Raw genomic sequence first — 15793 nt, 5'->3', positions numbered from 1 at the left:
TTAAGCAGAATGTGCTCCTTTGTACCCTGGATAGTGATCCAAGGATAAGTTTTTGCTTTCGTTTTATGCGTAGTTTGGAGGTGCAGAACATGAACCTAAAATCTCCTTTTTGGAGGTAGGTGAGGCTATTTGCAGACATTGAAGAGTCACTAAAGGTGTTTTGCACAGAGCTCGAATCATTCAGAATGATACAAGTTATTGCCATGAACTTTGGAGGCGGCCGATGATCTTGAGAAAAAAGTTTCTTCTGTTTCTGAACATGATTGATTTTGGATTTTGCAAAGGAGGTAAAGCAAATATGTTTACTGGTTAGCCAATCAAAATTTCTACTCAACTGCTGGTTTGCTTTTTCTCGACTCCTTTCCTGCAGGAATTCGTGCTTTTTTTAAAGCTTCAAGCTACGACTTCTTCATGTATGGAATGCTTTTTTCTTGCGAGGGACTAATTATTTTGCGTAATAAAGAGTGATGCATAGTGACATTGCCTCTCTTAGGAGGAAACCATTAAAAAAATAAAAAAGAGTAAATTACAATGACTTTCCTAAGATATTATAAAATTGCAGTAATTAATTAAAATTTTGAAAATATTACAAAATTTTGAAAATACTAAAAAATATTAAGGTTACTTTGATATAAAAAAAGGATTTTTGTAATATTCATTTAAATTTGAGGAGAGTTTTTGTAATATCTTCAAAGTTTCAGGTTGTTAAGGTAAATTCATGATATCTCAAGGGTTTTTTATTTTAATTAATCCAAAAATATAGTAGTGTTTTTTTAATTATATTATTTTTTATAGTGACTAATGTGACTTTATTTTTTAGTATATTTGTTTAATTAATCAAACTGCATTATTTTAAAACCAAATAGCTACATGAAAATATTTTCCAGTAAAATGATTTAAATGTAAAATAAAAAAAGCTCAAATGCTAAAAAAATATTAGTATATAAAAAATATTAAATTTTTTTATAAAATATAGGGTTTAGATTCCGAACAGCACCGTGAAAGACCAACCAAACCAAAAGAAAGCCAAGAGACATCAAAACTGTCGGAGTAGTGTGGTCCTGTATTTTATTTTTTTTTCCTGCTCTGTAAGAGACACACGCAGAGAGAGAAGAAATGTCCGGAAGAGGAGGAAAGAGAGCAGCAGCAGCAAGGGAGGAGGAAGGGAGTGGGGCTGATGACAACTATGCTCAACAACCACCGGCCAAGAAACCCACCAGGGCTGACAACTCATCCTCTGATAACTCTGATGAAATTGTTGTTTGTGAGGTAGGTTCCTACCCGTTTGACGTATTTGTTCTATGTGCTGAGGGTTTTGAAAATGATTGTGGGTTCCTTTTGTTTTGTGTAGATAGGGAGGAATAGGAGAGTGACAGTCAGGAACTGGAGAGGAAAGATTAATGTCGATATTCGTGAGTTTTATCCCAAAGATGGCAACCTTCTCCCTGGAAAAAAAGGTATCTTTTTAGATGTGTTTGTATGTTTTGTTTGTTGATAGTGTTTTTATGATGTGGGTTTTTTATTTTAGGGTTTTAAGATCAGATGTTATTTACTCGTTTTGGGGTTTTGTTTTTCCGGAGTTTTGTTTGGTTTTACTTGGAAAAGAAAAGGAGTAAACGTTTTGACTGTGAGGTATATCTAGGTTTTGAAGTGAAAGATAGTGTCAATGAAGTGGAGGGAAAAGAAACTAGGTTAGCTTTCATAGCATTATTGTTTAGTTCATGAAAGAGAAGATCGTTGAGATTGAGAGAAGGTATGTTGTTGTAGTGCGTAACTATTCTTTTTTTGTCCTTGCAAATGCATGAATCAGTTTTCGAACTGAATCTAACAATTTCTGTAGAAATGGATGTGAATGTGCAATCGTTGTTGAGATGGAAATGATCAGAAGCAATAGAGTAGCCGTTCCTTTTATATTTAGGCAAGCATAAAGATGGCAAGTAATTTGAAAAAGTTGGGAGGAGTTTCTTTTTTCCCTTTTGTGATCTTGAAGTAGGTAAAAATGGATAGTGCACCTTTCTAGCATGATGCTGGTGTTAAACTTGTCTTGAGTCTCAGTTCCTAAACCTCTGACATGGTTGAGGCTAAGGATAGAGTGCTTGTTGTGAGTTCTTGTTTACATCCCAATGATGAGGGTTTTTCTTGAAATGCTGTCTTCTTTATTACAGTATAGAACATAGATAATCTTGGGTTATGATTTGTATCCTGCCTAGACAGGCCCATATGATCCATGCCACTGGTTTGATGGAAGTGGCAATGATCTTAAGTGTTTTTTTGAAATATAAAGCCAGTCAGCAAATTGCATTGACCTTTTCCTCTCCAAGTATTGAGGGGAAAGCACAATGTTTGATGATCGTATATGGGCATGTGTGTAAAGCTTTTTTCCCCTTCTCTTGGAAGATACTTGATGATTGTTGGAGAAACAAAACGGAGTGGGTGAATGCAGACTCATGCCTAGTTGAATTGAGTCTTTCTTTCCATTAAAATTGGGATAGGTCAACGCAATCATTCTTTTTTGATAAATTGGTTAATTTTAGTATGGAATAGGGAAAGGATTCAACTATTAGGGTGAATGAAGCTACAAAGTCACCAGCATTCAAGTATTCAATAACATTTTCATTTCAGTGCTGAACTCTGCTGACATATTTCATAAGAACCAGAATAAAAAAAATAAACAAAAAAAATTCTTGGCATATCTGCAGGGCAATTATACTGTGAAAGTCTTATCTGTCTGTTTCTATTTCCATTTTTCTTTGTAATTGGAGACTTGAAACTGTTTAGTTTATGAAACTGAATTGAACTTTTTTGTTTTTGTTGATGCTGTTTGTGATCTCATATGTTGATTTTCTGGCTAGCTTTTTTCCTTCAGGAGCCTTGAAAATTTGAACGTTTTAATTGTAATTTAAAATTGTTGTTCTGATAAGGGGAAAGCATGTTTGATGAAGTGCTAGGTTAGTGGTGGTGGTGCTTGTCTCATTTATCATGAGCAGAGGAATATTTTTCATGCTGGTACATGCATGCCTAGGTAATTGTTGCTCCTTGTTTTCATATCTCCCTTGGAGATCTTACCAGTTTGGAATTAAGACATCATCTGCTTAGCATGTATAAAGTGCTTTTCTTTTTCTGCAAAGTCCAAACAGTAGAATTGAGTTTGGCTTGGACGTCAAAGCACTTTGGGTTAGGGAGTGGGAAAGGGGGATTTATTTATTTTCTTTGTCCTCTTTTCTATTTTTGTGCCTTCTAACATTGCGCTTGTATTTTTATTCCAGGTATTACCTTATCATTGGATCAGGTACATGTCTCAAATTTTATGCTTTTTTTGCGATGGTTATGGATTCAGAAGCGATGTTAGTCATTATGACTTAATTTTGTTCATTTGCAGTGGAACATGCTCCGTGATCATGTGGAAGAAATTGACAAGGCACTTGGTCATTCTTAGGGCATCATAGGACATGAGTAGTTCTGTTGATTTTGCTAACGAATGGTAGTCTCAAGGATACTAGGATGTTTGGTTTTGGTCTTGGTCTTGGTTTCTAGAAAACTGGAATGGTGTAGGTGGGCATGTTTTCTTCTTTTGGATTTGGTTGGGGATGGTTGAATATCTTGTCTTGTGTATAAATGGTATCTTGGGAACCCCTAGTAATGCAGCACAATTACTGGCATAGTAATGTCAGTGCAAACAAACCTTTTGTTCAGAGGATTTGACTAGCAGGATGGTTTAATGGCTTAAACTTTCTATTCCACCCTTCCTCATGTTTTAGTTTATGGCATTGTGAGTTGATGAAGTTTGTTATAACCCATTTTTGGGTCCCCACATATAAAATAATAAAATACAAAAAAATTCAAAAAAATATATTACAAAAAAAATATAACAGTGAAAAATGCCAGAGCGCCATAAACATGCTAAAAAAATTGTTTAAGGATTTTCAAAAATATAAAAATTATTTTTTGACAGTATATCATTGACTGATGAGAGCCCCGATGATAAAGAAAATTCAATTTGTGAAAGAAAAATGCAAAATCAGAAGTTTATGGACTCAATTAAATTTTATTGAAGATTTAATTGAATTTATAGAGGTTTTAATTGCAAAAACAATTGATTTTGGAGTTATTTTGGGCTTTAATTGGAAGAAATTAATTTTCTGGGGTCAAATTATAATTTTTGGAAGTTAATTTGGTCAAATTAGGGGTTTAATTGCATAAATATTGAAGTTTAATGGCCAATTAGGGACTTAATTGAAGAAATCCGAGACCAAGGACTAAATTGTAAAACGCGCGCAAATGGAGGGCCGAAATTTGAATCTGACGAGTTTTGGCGCCTTTTCCTTTTAAATGAAACGGCACGTTTTGACCAAAATGGCGCCGTTTCATTCACTGTTGCTAAAAAAAAAAAAAAAAAAAAACAGAAGCCCAAAACAGTGCCGTTTTGACGGCACTGTAGCTCTTCTTCTTCCCCTGGACGCGCGAGACAGGGGAAGAAGAAGATTTTTTCTTCCCCTTTTCGCCTAATTTCTTTCCCGTTTTTCGCGCAATAAGACGCCCGCAATCACCCACTTGCCTCCTCCTTTTTATCCACGGATCGATAGTGGAGGGGGCGGCGGCGGCCACCATGACGTCTCCCCTGTTTTTGCCTATAAAAACAAGGGAGGGGCACCGAAAAAAAAAAAAAAAGGAAGAAAAAAGAGGGGGACCGAGAGAGAGGGAACATAAGGGAGAAGAGAGGGAGAAGAGAGGAGAGAAGGCAGAGAAGAGAAAGGAAGAAGCAGAGAAGAAAACAGAGGAGAGAGAGAGAAGGAAAACGCAGAGCCACCGCCGGCCACCCCACTGTCAGCGCCGCTTCCTGTCGCCACCAGCAGCTCCGCCATCAACGACAGCCACCACAGGTCAGCCCTCAACCCCTTATCTCGTTTTACTGTTCATCTTCATTGCATGCAGAACGTGCACTGTGCACGTTCTGCAAGCCATGAATTAATTACCCGGTTACTGTGCATGGGCACAGTAACTGGCTAATTAATTCACTAGTTACTGTGCACACAGTAACCCGGTTACTATGTGCACAGTAACCAGCCCATTTGGGCCTGGGCTGGGACGTCAGCCAGCCCATGCAATTGGGCCAGGTTTGGCCCAACCCATGCAATTGGGCCTGATCCGGCCCATTGTAAAAAAATAGAAAAAAAATATTATTGTTTTAAAAAAATATTTATGATGTTCCCACTGTTGATTTATGTTATTTTTATTAATACTGGGTAGTATTTTTATGTCGTAAAAATACAAATCTGGTATTAAACTACCCGGTTTTTCATAAAAAACTTCCAAAAATACAAAAAAATTAAAAAAAAGGAGAAAAAATGTTTTTGTGCATACGGCCAAGTGTCTCAAAGCTAAAAAATCATATTGTATTTTTCATACACCAAAAAAAACAATGTTTTAGCATGCATTTTGGCTTTAATAACCAGTTTATTAAAGTCAAGAGAATATTGGCCAAAATTTCAAAAATAACAAAAAAATTTATTTTGTTTGTCTCTTAGTATTCGAGGTATGACATTATATGTAATGCATATTCTGGATATTAATTCTTTTTTTTCCGGACAATCGAACCTGGGGTATGACATTACATGTAATGCGTATTCCGAACAATTACAAACCACAACAAGACTTTAGATTTTATCAGACAAAACAATGCAGCTTACCTTAGGTAGGGCGTAGTTGGGGTGCTAATACCTTCCCTTTACGCAACCAGTCTCCGTACCCGATCTCTAAAGACCAGTTAAGGTTCCTAGTAACCAGAATACTAGGTGGCGACTCCCAGTCCATATTTTCACATATAGAGACAAGAATTCCTTGTCTCTCCTTATTTTCCAGGAAAGAATATTCCGATTATTCCTTGAGGGTGGACGATCGCCGCGCCGCCGCACACGTGCGACAAAGTTACTCCATTTAAAATGATGCATATTGCTTTCTTGGTTTTGGTATTCTGTTTCTTTTGAAAGAAGAGTAACTGTGAGAATTGATATCATCAACTCAAGTGTTACTACAAGAATAATAACTTGAACAATTGATTGAATGGATAAAATCATCTTGTAGGTTCCTATGATCTATTTGTCAGTTGATTCTGAACATGGTGAAAAATGATTTCCCACTACTGATGGATTGCAGAAAAGTTGAGTGGCCCGTACTGTGCAAGCGAAGTTGAAAGTAGAAAAGATGAAAGTCTTGCAAAGTTCTCCCTTGAATAGTTTTCTAGGTCTGCCAAAGAAAAAGAGAAAAAAACACAACGAAACTAGATGAAAAAAATGCTTCCAAAAATAGCAAAGGATGAAAGTCTGTGCCCTGTCTAGCGGGCTACCTTTCCTTCCCCTCCAAAATTGTTGATGAAATAGTCCTCAATTCACCATCCTCGTGATTTAATGGAGTGTAGCCCTAGTTTATGAAATAGCCCTAAATTCACCATCCTCGTGGTTTAATGGAGTGTAGACCTGGTTTACGACAGCAGATATGCTAAGATATTTGACGATTTCAATGTAATTCTACATATTTAATTTTATGCTTGGAATACGTGTTAAATGTTCATTTTAAACTCCTTTACAAATTTATGTTCTTCGCCTTGTTAATTTTTGTGCATGCAATATAAATTAAACAATAGTATCATCTAATAACTTTTGTCCAAGTGATGTAACTGCACTCGCTTTCTTCGTCCACACCGAAGAAAAATTATGGTCTTGGTGGGCTAGGGAAGCCATTTTTCTTTCATTCCATCTGCTTTCAGATCAGACGAAAAGAGCATGATGCTCTCTTTCACGGTCTGAATTTCGGATCCTAAGATTTTGTTAGGGTTTGCCCCTCAATAATAATAATGAGAGAAAACCATCATAGACTGATAGGTATACAAATTGTTATATACACAGACTAACTACTTTATAATAGTATAGAGTTTCTGATAAGTATCTTATATCCAGACATAACATGTATTCACATATATATGTATATCAAAGCAAACAAATAATATACCGAATATAATTAAATTAATAGAATGTGAATATAAATTCAAGAAATAAATAAGTACTCGGAAAATAAATCAACATATATAGATATTCAACAACGTTATCTATACTTATCATATAATTAACATACATAAATTATTTTTATTACATGCAATTAAAAATTATCTCACTCACATGAAAAACAGAGGCAAAATTAGAGATCACCGATAATCATTAGGACTTATAACAAATACAGAAAAATACTAAAAAATAACTCGAAGCAAATAACATAAAAGACTATCACTCTAAAATTAGAAATTAAAATGTAATTATAAAATCAAAATAGACCCATCCAATCGATCTCGAATATTTTTTAAACTGACCAAACCTAAAAGAACTAACCAACCCTTATTACTCAGTCAATCAAAACCATTAGGTCAACTGATCGACTAGTTCAAACCAACAAATCAACCGATTGATTGGGTTTTTGAAAATCATGAACTGTCAATCTTTCAAAATTATAAATCTATAATATTTAATTGTTACTTTAAAAAATATAACTCCAGTTTTTATATCAATTCAATTTAAATCAAACTAATACCCTAAAACATCAATTAAACATCTTAAATCATCCAATTATCAAATCAACATTTTAAATATCATAAATCCCAAAATACTTTTTTAATCCACAAAATATCAAAATCACCCTAGAGCATGCTTCTTATGAATCGATTGAGTTATCAACCATCTACCGATTATTCACCCTTTCAAAATCTATTGAAGATATGATGTTTAATCACCATTCGAAAACAACAGAGGAAGTCATGATACTCGTTTCTTCAAACCATTCTTAAAACCCAAAAGCTTTAAGTTAATGATAGAGCTAAACTCTGTATGTTTGAGAGAAGAAGGGGAAACAAATTCTCTGGCACAAATAATTCTTTAAATACATAGATTAGATAAGATTAGGTTGAGTTCTTGGACATTACACTCTCTCATTTGCCTTGGTCATCTCCCTCACGTAGTTACCTGTTTCTTTCCACAGCCAGCCTTGTCAAACAAGAAACACTACTTTCGGCCACCATTTTCAGTCAAATTAGCTGTAAAGATTTAATAATCCTAATTATAGGGTTACAGATTTATTGATCCTAACTATAGGGTGTATATTCATCCTATAGTTAGCCTAAGCCAGGATGATACACTTGCTTAGGAGTTGCTTTAAATTCTTAACAATAGTTCAGAGTAATTCACATTTTAGCTAGCCTAAGCCGGTGCCAGGATGATAGACTTGTTGAGGGATAGACCTTAAGAACTTGCCCAGATTTCGATGCGATTTCTATCGTTGTTGGCCTTAATTTCCGTCTGAAGCAAGTACTCTTGCAACTTGCCATTTCTGCAGCTTACGATTCCCTTCTTCTTTTTCCAGGATCTTGAGACAACATTAGTAATGCAATGAGATTTAACAAAACTTCAGATATCTGTTTTTCCAAGCCATTTACCCTCGGATTCCTGATATATTTTAATACAAGAAAGATAGCCGCTTTGCAGTCGGATATTCAGATATTTGTGTAAAGCACCAAACCCTGCAACAAAACCCAGCTGGGTTAGAGGATGGTTTGGCGTGGTCTCGAAACAAGCATGCAGGTTGTCGTATTCGCTGCATTGTTTCAAAATAGACCTGAAAAGGTAGCCATCTCCTGAGTGATGTAGCTTATTGAATGAAATTTTATATTTTTCAGTGACGAGAGAGCAGATCAAACCCAAGACCTCTAGGAAGGAAGGGTATATGGATGCCGGTTGACCTATAAGCTCGTTGGCAATAATTTTCTCTGTTACTGAAAGCTTTGCTTGGACTAATGGAATTATGAGTAAAAATGCTGCACTGACCATGAAACATATTGGTTCTCTGAAAATCTTTGTTTGAGTGAATGCTTTGAAGCTATAGTTTAACATGGAATTAAGTCTATTATACATGATACATCTTTTAAGTGAAGGATAATTATATCAAAATAAATGAATTCAGGATCTATATAAAGAACTGTACTGGATAAAACTACATGTTGAAATTCTCAACTATGCTTCCACAATGGACCTGGAAAATATAGTGCATCTGATATAGATCCATAAAAGGGCTCAGATCAGGGAGATAACTGATAACAAACTTCACAGGTTAAGCTTCTACTGGCAGAGAAAGTTCTAGCCATAATAATTCCTGTGTCATGTAGCCATTTCCGTATATTACAACAAACGTTACTCGATCTTCCAGGCATAAAGGAAAAGGCAGAATTCTGGTGTTGCTGAGACGCTCCTGGTTGAAAAATACGTACTCCCATCACTGGTATCACTCTGGGCACCATAACTGCTGCTATCCCTGTCATCTTCTGATTCTGAAACCCCTGGTTTGAATATGATCAAGCCATGGCCAGTGCCAGGGGCAGTAAACAGCCAATCATGGACATCCCAGAACACTTGAACCGGTTGCCTGCTCAACATCACAGTTTGGTTCCCTCTGAATTTCCACTGTAAATTCCGAACATGAATCATGATGATTCCATCCATGCTAATCCACATTTCAGGATCTCTTGGCCCTCCTGTAGAACTCTCTACAATAATATCATGCTCATGTTTCTTTTCGTCGAATTTAGCTCTGGTTGAGAAGGTTTTCTTGTGAAATACGTGTTCCTTTTTCAAATATAAGATAGCCTCAACAAGTGGTGGTCTTGCATTCGCTCTCTTATAAGCCTTTTTCTTGTAATCTCCCAACGATAATACAATCTCTTCATCTGAAACTACAGCAACATAATAATCGCTAGCCGGCTCAGGACTCCCAGCAAATTTAGCTGATCGGAAATCCCAATGTAATTCTACTTGGCACCCTTCAAGCTCGAAGGACTTGCTCCCTTTTTTGCTCCAGAAAAGCCAAGGCTTAAGGTCAATCTTGCAATTGTAACAAACTTCACCTTCAAGGTTATTGATAATGAGGTTGAGGGTGTGATTCGTATGGTTCTTGCACCAGAAAACCGTGAGATTACGCCAATAACCTGCAACATAAGCCTGGTAGGCGCACGTGACGGTATTCTGAGGCGTTGTACTTGTCAATGGATCATATGGTATTTTTTCTGGTACAGATGATAAGGAAGCTCCTACTGAGAAGTTTCTAAATGGATATCGGAAAGACATTGTTCGAAGAAACTCAAATGAGAGTGAAACTACAATTTCAAAGGCATAAGAACGAACATTTTTCTGGCTACAAATTGCGATCCCATTCTATCCTGCCCTACAAACATATTTCTGGCTCCTTGGGATAAACACACAAACTTGTTGTCCATATCATGAACAAACTGTTACGTGCATGTTACCTTATCAGAGAGCTTTCATAAGAATTGATCAATGGTTCCGACATTGGCAAGATTGGATATTTTGTTGAAGAAACTGGTGGTAGAAAATGTTACATGTTACCTCTAGAACATTCACCGGCTTCTGATGCTGCCAAAAGAACCTGAAAATGCAGCCAAAATGGGGTGGTCCTGCAGGAAATGGGATGCGGAAAATTTTCTGTTTGTTGGGTTGAAGAAGGATAAGGAAAGATGGTGATATGGAAAGCTTTCAGAACATGTCTCCAGCTAGAGGCTGTAATCAAAAGGTAGCCCCAAAATAGGAGGACTACTTGAAGAAATTGTCACTATCCATTAGTCCTTAATGTTTTCTATATATACACATGTTGATGTACACAGATTTTCATGTTTTGGCATCTCTTCACTAATCACATAATTACCCTTGAAAGTTCTGTTATTTTTGGAACATGAGAAGATAAAGAGAAGACCATCAAGGAAAGGAGAGGTCCTGCTTCTGTTGGCTACAAAAGCTGAAGGCTTTTATAAGCCAACGATGAATATGTGGGAGATTTATGACACCAGACCTCTACTGTTTTGTAGGGATTATAACCAACAAGATTTGGAAGAATATACAATGAACAAGCTGAAAGTCACACCTTATAAATCTACAGAACATAAAATCAGGCTGCATAAACCAAACATAAGGAAAACTATTAGGCTGCAAAAGCTAAGTTCTATCATGGTGCTTTCCAAGAAGTTCTTAGCTATTAGTTCCACATCAGATACTGAATTTGGATTCCATTAATTGGCCCATAATAACAGCAGAGCCTCCTTTGATCCTTGAGGGACTTTAGCCCATGGCATTCCATCAAGTAGAGTGCTAATTCTGAAGCTAATGCGGCAGATTGGAATCAGTTGTTATGCAAGAAATAGGGCGTCTTATTGGTGTTGACCATAGTGATCATCCAAAAAGCACACATGGCTAGCATCGATTCCCTTCGGGACTGGGAAAAGGGATTTGCGTTGAGATGATATGCAAGATTTTGTATGGATAGCATTAATGGGAGAAAAACTCAGAAATAAGATCGAAATTGGGATTTAATACAAGCATGAACAACAAATCAAGCATTTCTCATAAGATTTGTGTGATCCACCAAGAATAATTTCATAGAATTTGCACGTTTAGAAACTCCTGTATATAACAGAATCGAGTCCCTCCCCACTGCATTTTCTCTCTCTCTGCATCTTTTGATATATCTTTTTTTTTTTTTTTTGCTTCTACCATAAAATAAATGGAAAACAAACTTCAATTGCACCAGCGATTAGGATAAACTCCGACTTTGTATTTCAGAGCATCATATTTGTTCCCCTTTTCTTCTTTTGTAGCATCGGGCAATATCACTAAAGAAGAATAGTGCATTCTCATAGCGCAAGTGTATGCAAAAGAAGAAAAGGCAACAAAGTTGATCCTCACAATATAAAGTTGGAGTCACTGTTTCTATCTTAATCCTGGTGCATTTAGAGTTTGCATTCCAATCCTTGCATGTCATTGCTACCAGATGGACATCTTTTAGGTCTAATCAATAAAATTATCTTCAAGCTTTTATTCTGTCTGTGAATTGCTGTTTATGAAAGCATGAACAAAGGGACTTGGTTCATTAACAGTTAAAGAAAGCACCGTGCATTTTCCATTGTTTTCCCCAAGTAGCCCATCCCGACAAATCCAGTAATCCTTGGAACTACAGTTCAAATATGCAAACCCAGTAACGCTCTCTTGCCCACAATTCAAATAATTTTGATACCAACTTCTCTTAAGGAATCAATCACAGCTTTCACCTTTCCATGGTATTTCTGATTTCTGTTCAGGAAAACAGTAACAGCAGGTATATCCTTGAGCAGCAGGCGCTCTCCTAATATCTTCCCAATCTTGGCAGCAGCTGCCACATCTCGGGTATTTTCCATGGTTGATCTCAGGGCCTTCTCCTGTGAGCTTGCAGCAGATGCTACTGTGGCAGTTGGTGAGTGGGTCACTTGGGCATTCACATACTGGTTTGTGAAATGCATCTTCAGAACATAGGGCTTCAGGAACTGAGTAACTCTGGGTGGCCTAACTGGGGGTGGAATAACCATCTGTATCTGTAAATTAAAAGCCGATAAAATCATAGGTATAGGAACAAAAAGGTCATAAATCATTCATAAATAAACCAAATGGTTTTATGAGAAGAAAAGGACATAACCCTTGTACCCAGTATTTAAATAAAATCCCAGCCAGTGTGGTAGAATGAAATGCAAGAATCAAAATTGTGTAAAAGGATAAGAAGGCTTATTAGGCAAACAAATATGTTGCCTGAGTCAGAGAACATCAACTGTTCAAATGATGGATACCATATGTTCTAAGCTAAAAGGGCAACATCCACATCATACGTGGAGGTATCCAGCTCAAATGATTCAGCTGGACGGCCTAAAAAAATCATTTGAAGTACATACAACTACTTTAAGTGTAGTATAGACATGCAGGTTCCAACTTCCATAAACCCATAGAGTGAGAAACTGTATGGCATTAAACCTAATTTCTCCGTGTTCTTCCTATAACATATTCACATGCATTGCTCCAATCCTCAATCAGTATAGCACTTCAATTTCCCTTTTGCACTTGTTAAACAATACCGTCATGCTAATAAATTACTTGTCATCTTTCATTTCTATTGAACCATCAAGTAAGGACTAACTTTGTCTGTTGTGTGAATCAATACACAACACAGCATAAACATTTTGAATGAAGGAGAACAGAAAATAGATGGATTGGTAAAACATTTCACTTTAGAAAGTTAGAGACTTTTGAAGCTACAACCAGTACAATAAATCAGTCAGGCCAACTGTCTTTCTTTATTAGAAAGACGCAAGCACACACAAATTCAGTTCATAAACTGTATTTATAGGAAACACATACTATTGAAAGCAGCAGCTTGCAACTACTATGTGATAAACAGGTCAAAGCTAAACAAATTCACAAAGCTCTAAATAAGCACATGCAAAGAGACTCACAGAGAAACAGGAAAAGCTGCACAAGCTAAAATTCAGTAGAGAAGCTTCTCCAAAGATCAAATAAGTCAATTAACTATTCAAGTGATTCACTTAATGTTCTTGTAGATCATGCTTAATCTCCATCTTTTTCTTCTCTTAAATACCTTCTACTGAACAAGTATGCCAAAAAAGACAAAAGTTTGCACATTGAAACAACCCATTGAAAAACAGAGAGTGCCAGACTGGTTAACAAACTACCACCATCTTGTGAAGCATAAGGACAACCTTAAAGATGTGACTTGAGTCAGACTTGTGTAATTAAGAAAAGTATCATGAGCTAAGCTTTACTGTACACAGTCAAAGAAGAGTTAGAATACCCACTTGAATTATCCAGGTCAGAAATTGCAGGATAATTGCTCTTCTAAAAGAAAAGACCATAAGCTATTTGTACATTCAACAAATAACCACTATGCTCTAGCAACAAACTTTTTTCCACTGCCAAAATAAAATGTGTATTCTCCACTAAAGTAAACTCGGACTGTATCATCAAGAGGATTTCAAGCAGTTGATGACAATGGATGGTTTTGGGCCTCTTCCTCCCCCCCCAGGAAAAGTGGGGAAGGACTCATTAGAACATTTCGATGGAATGTTATACATCTCATGGTTAAGAATCAATCGAAACTATCACATTTTTTGCAGGTTGAACTAAAAAGTAAGACTTGCAAGTGCAAATCATCCTTAAAACAATAACGGGTGTCTTTACAACAATAAACACAAACTTAATGACCAAAAAATTCCAACATTAGCAGCGACCACAAAACCTAAAACATTATCGAATTCATTGCTGATCAAACAACCAATGCAATGGAGAGAAAATAACTTCATCACAACTCACATCAAATAAAATGGAAGTTTTGTAATCTCATATTGCAGTTGCATAGAGTGTTTATAGTTCTACTACAAGGAAGGAAACCAACATAAAAGTACACAAATAAAGCAGAAACCTTTACACGCCCAAATCATTAAAAAAAAAAAAAAACACACACACACACACACACACATATTAGACCATCTATGCTCAGGAACAAAATCCCAAAGAATCAAAAACTAAAATTTTCCAACAAATTGAAGAAAACTCTTGAAACCCATTTCATTTCGAAGCAATAAAGCGATTCTAAGCCTTGAAAACAAGAACCCATTTCACTTAAAGATGGTACCTTTGCTGATATCTTAATAAAGGAAGCCAGTAAACAAGAAAATAAAAGTTAAACTTACAGTTATAGAATGAAAACCTTATGAGCAGAGAAGAGAAAAAAAAAAAAAAAAAAGGAAGGTGCACCAAAGGAGACGAGAGCTTGTGCTGTTTTGCAGAGACTATGGAGGCTAGTTGATTACGGCTGTCGTCGAGGGGAAGGGAAATGCCCCAACTAAGCGACTGGGTCTGGGAGAATAGTTTTAAAACCCAATCCGGCCCGGCTGCAGTCTGACTGGGTTTTAAAAAAAAATGCAAAAACTGAGATAATTTGGTTAAAACTTATTGATTTTATTAAAAAATTATTTCAACTTGTTAATTATTTATTTTAAAAAAATAAAAATAATATTTTTTTATTTTATTTTATAAAAAAAATTAAGGATACATCCGAAATAACTTAAAAACCCAATTAAAATCTATGATTCAGGCCTGGATTGATCTTCAATGGGTTTAAAAACTATGTCAAAGAGGAAGGTTTAAGTGGGATTTAGTTGGGCTTTATATGACCTCAAGCCCAACTCAGATTTTATTGGGTTTAGATTTAATACACCAAAATTGATAAGGTATTAGTTGATTGATCTCAATCAATCATTGATTTTCGTTTATAAATCCTTAGAAAAGGGTTAAATTGAATCATTCAAAAGTATAGATACTAAATGAATTTTCTTTAGAAAACTTCCCCTCCATGCAGGGCTGCTGCTCACCACTCGTCACCACCAAGGATGATGGAATTTTGTAGAAAAATACCACTTCAATCTCTTTCTTTCTTTCTCATTGGTAAGAGATATTGTGATTTAATTTATATATGAATCGAAATTAAATTTCCTTTTAATATTTTTTAAGGGCAATTATGCCTCTCTCTCTAACATTAAAACTTATGATGATTAGTGATAAATTCCCCGTATTTTACAACTTTTATATGATTTTACTTAATATTATTAAATTCAAGTTAATTTGTCGGACCAATCTACAAGTTTATCTAAGTTAACTAAAAAATTCAACAAGTTTTGGCTAATCATGGGTCAATCTGACTTTTTTACTAGATTAATCCTTTATAATTTTTATAAAATTTAACCTAAATCAAGTTTTGAATCAATCCATTGAGTTGATTTGGGTTTCTTAACTATTGTTTAGCATAGAAAACATCTAATAAATTTCTATTTATATTATTCAAAAATAAATAAATTGAATTACATATATAAAAT

General features: G+C 35.7%; 3 protein-coding genes across 5 annotated transcripts; 1 reads left to right on the top strand and 2 right to left on the bottom strand.

Moving 5' to 3' along the window:
- Positions 1-975: 975 nt before the first annotated feature.
- LOC118043477 (RNA polymerase II transcriptional coactivator KIWI) lies at positions 976-3743 on the top strand. The gene is made up of 4 exons (XM_035051459.2): positions 976-1269; positions 1352-1457; positions 3267-3289; positions 3380-3743. Exons 1-4 carry the CDS (start codon positions 1117-1119, stop codon positions 3434-3436), a joined length of 339 nt encoding a protein of 112 aa, XP_034907350.1. The 5' UTR covers positions 976-1116; the 3' UTR covers positions 3437-3743.
- Positions 3744-9048: 5305 nt separating this feature from the next.
- On the bottom strand, positions 9049-11183 carry LOC118043474 (uncharacterized). Its single transcript, XM_035051455.2, has one exon. It carries the CDS (start codon positions 10155-10157, stop codon positions 9228-9230), a length of 930 nt encoding a protein of 309 aa, XP_034907346.1. The 5' UTR covers positions 10158-11183; the 3' UTR covers positions 9049-9227.
- Positions 11184-11889: 706 nt separating this feature from the next.
- On the bottom strand, positions 11890-14833 carry LOC118043476 (uncharacterized). 3 transcript variants are annotated; one of them, XM_035051457.2, is made up of 2 exons: positions 14676-14833; positions 11890-12448 (listed from the first exon to the last, which is right to left on the bottom strand). In XM_035051457.2, the coding sequence occupies exon 2, from the start codon at positions 12440-12442 to the stop codon at positions 12098-12100; it is 345 nt and encodes a 114-aa protein (XP_034907348.1). In that variant the 5' UTR covers positions 12443-12448; positions 14676-14833; the 3' UTR covers positions 11890-12097. The 3 variants fall into 3 exon arrangements, with proteins under 3 accessions (XP_034907348.1, XP_034907347.1, XP_034907349.1); XM_035051456.2 differs by having other exon boundaries at positions 14612-14825; XM_035051458.2 differs by lacking the exon at positions 14676-14833 and adding an exon at positions 14629-14649.
- Between the last annotated feature and the right edge of the window lie 960 nt (positions 14834-15793).

This window comes from Populus alba, chromosome 7 (assembly GCF_005239225.2).
Source record: "Populus alba chromosome 7, ASM523922v2, whole genome shotgun sequence".
NCBI classification, from domain to species: Eukaryota; Viridiplantae; Streptophyta; class Magnoliopsida; order Malpighiales; family Salicaceae; genus Populus; species Populus alba.
Note: the sequence above shows the minus strand (reverse complement) of the source record. Positions and strands in the feature narration are given on the sequence as shown.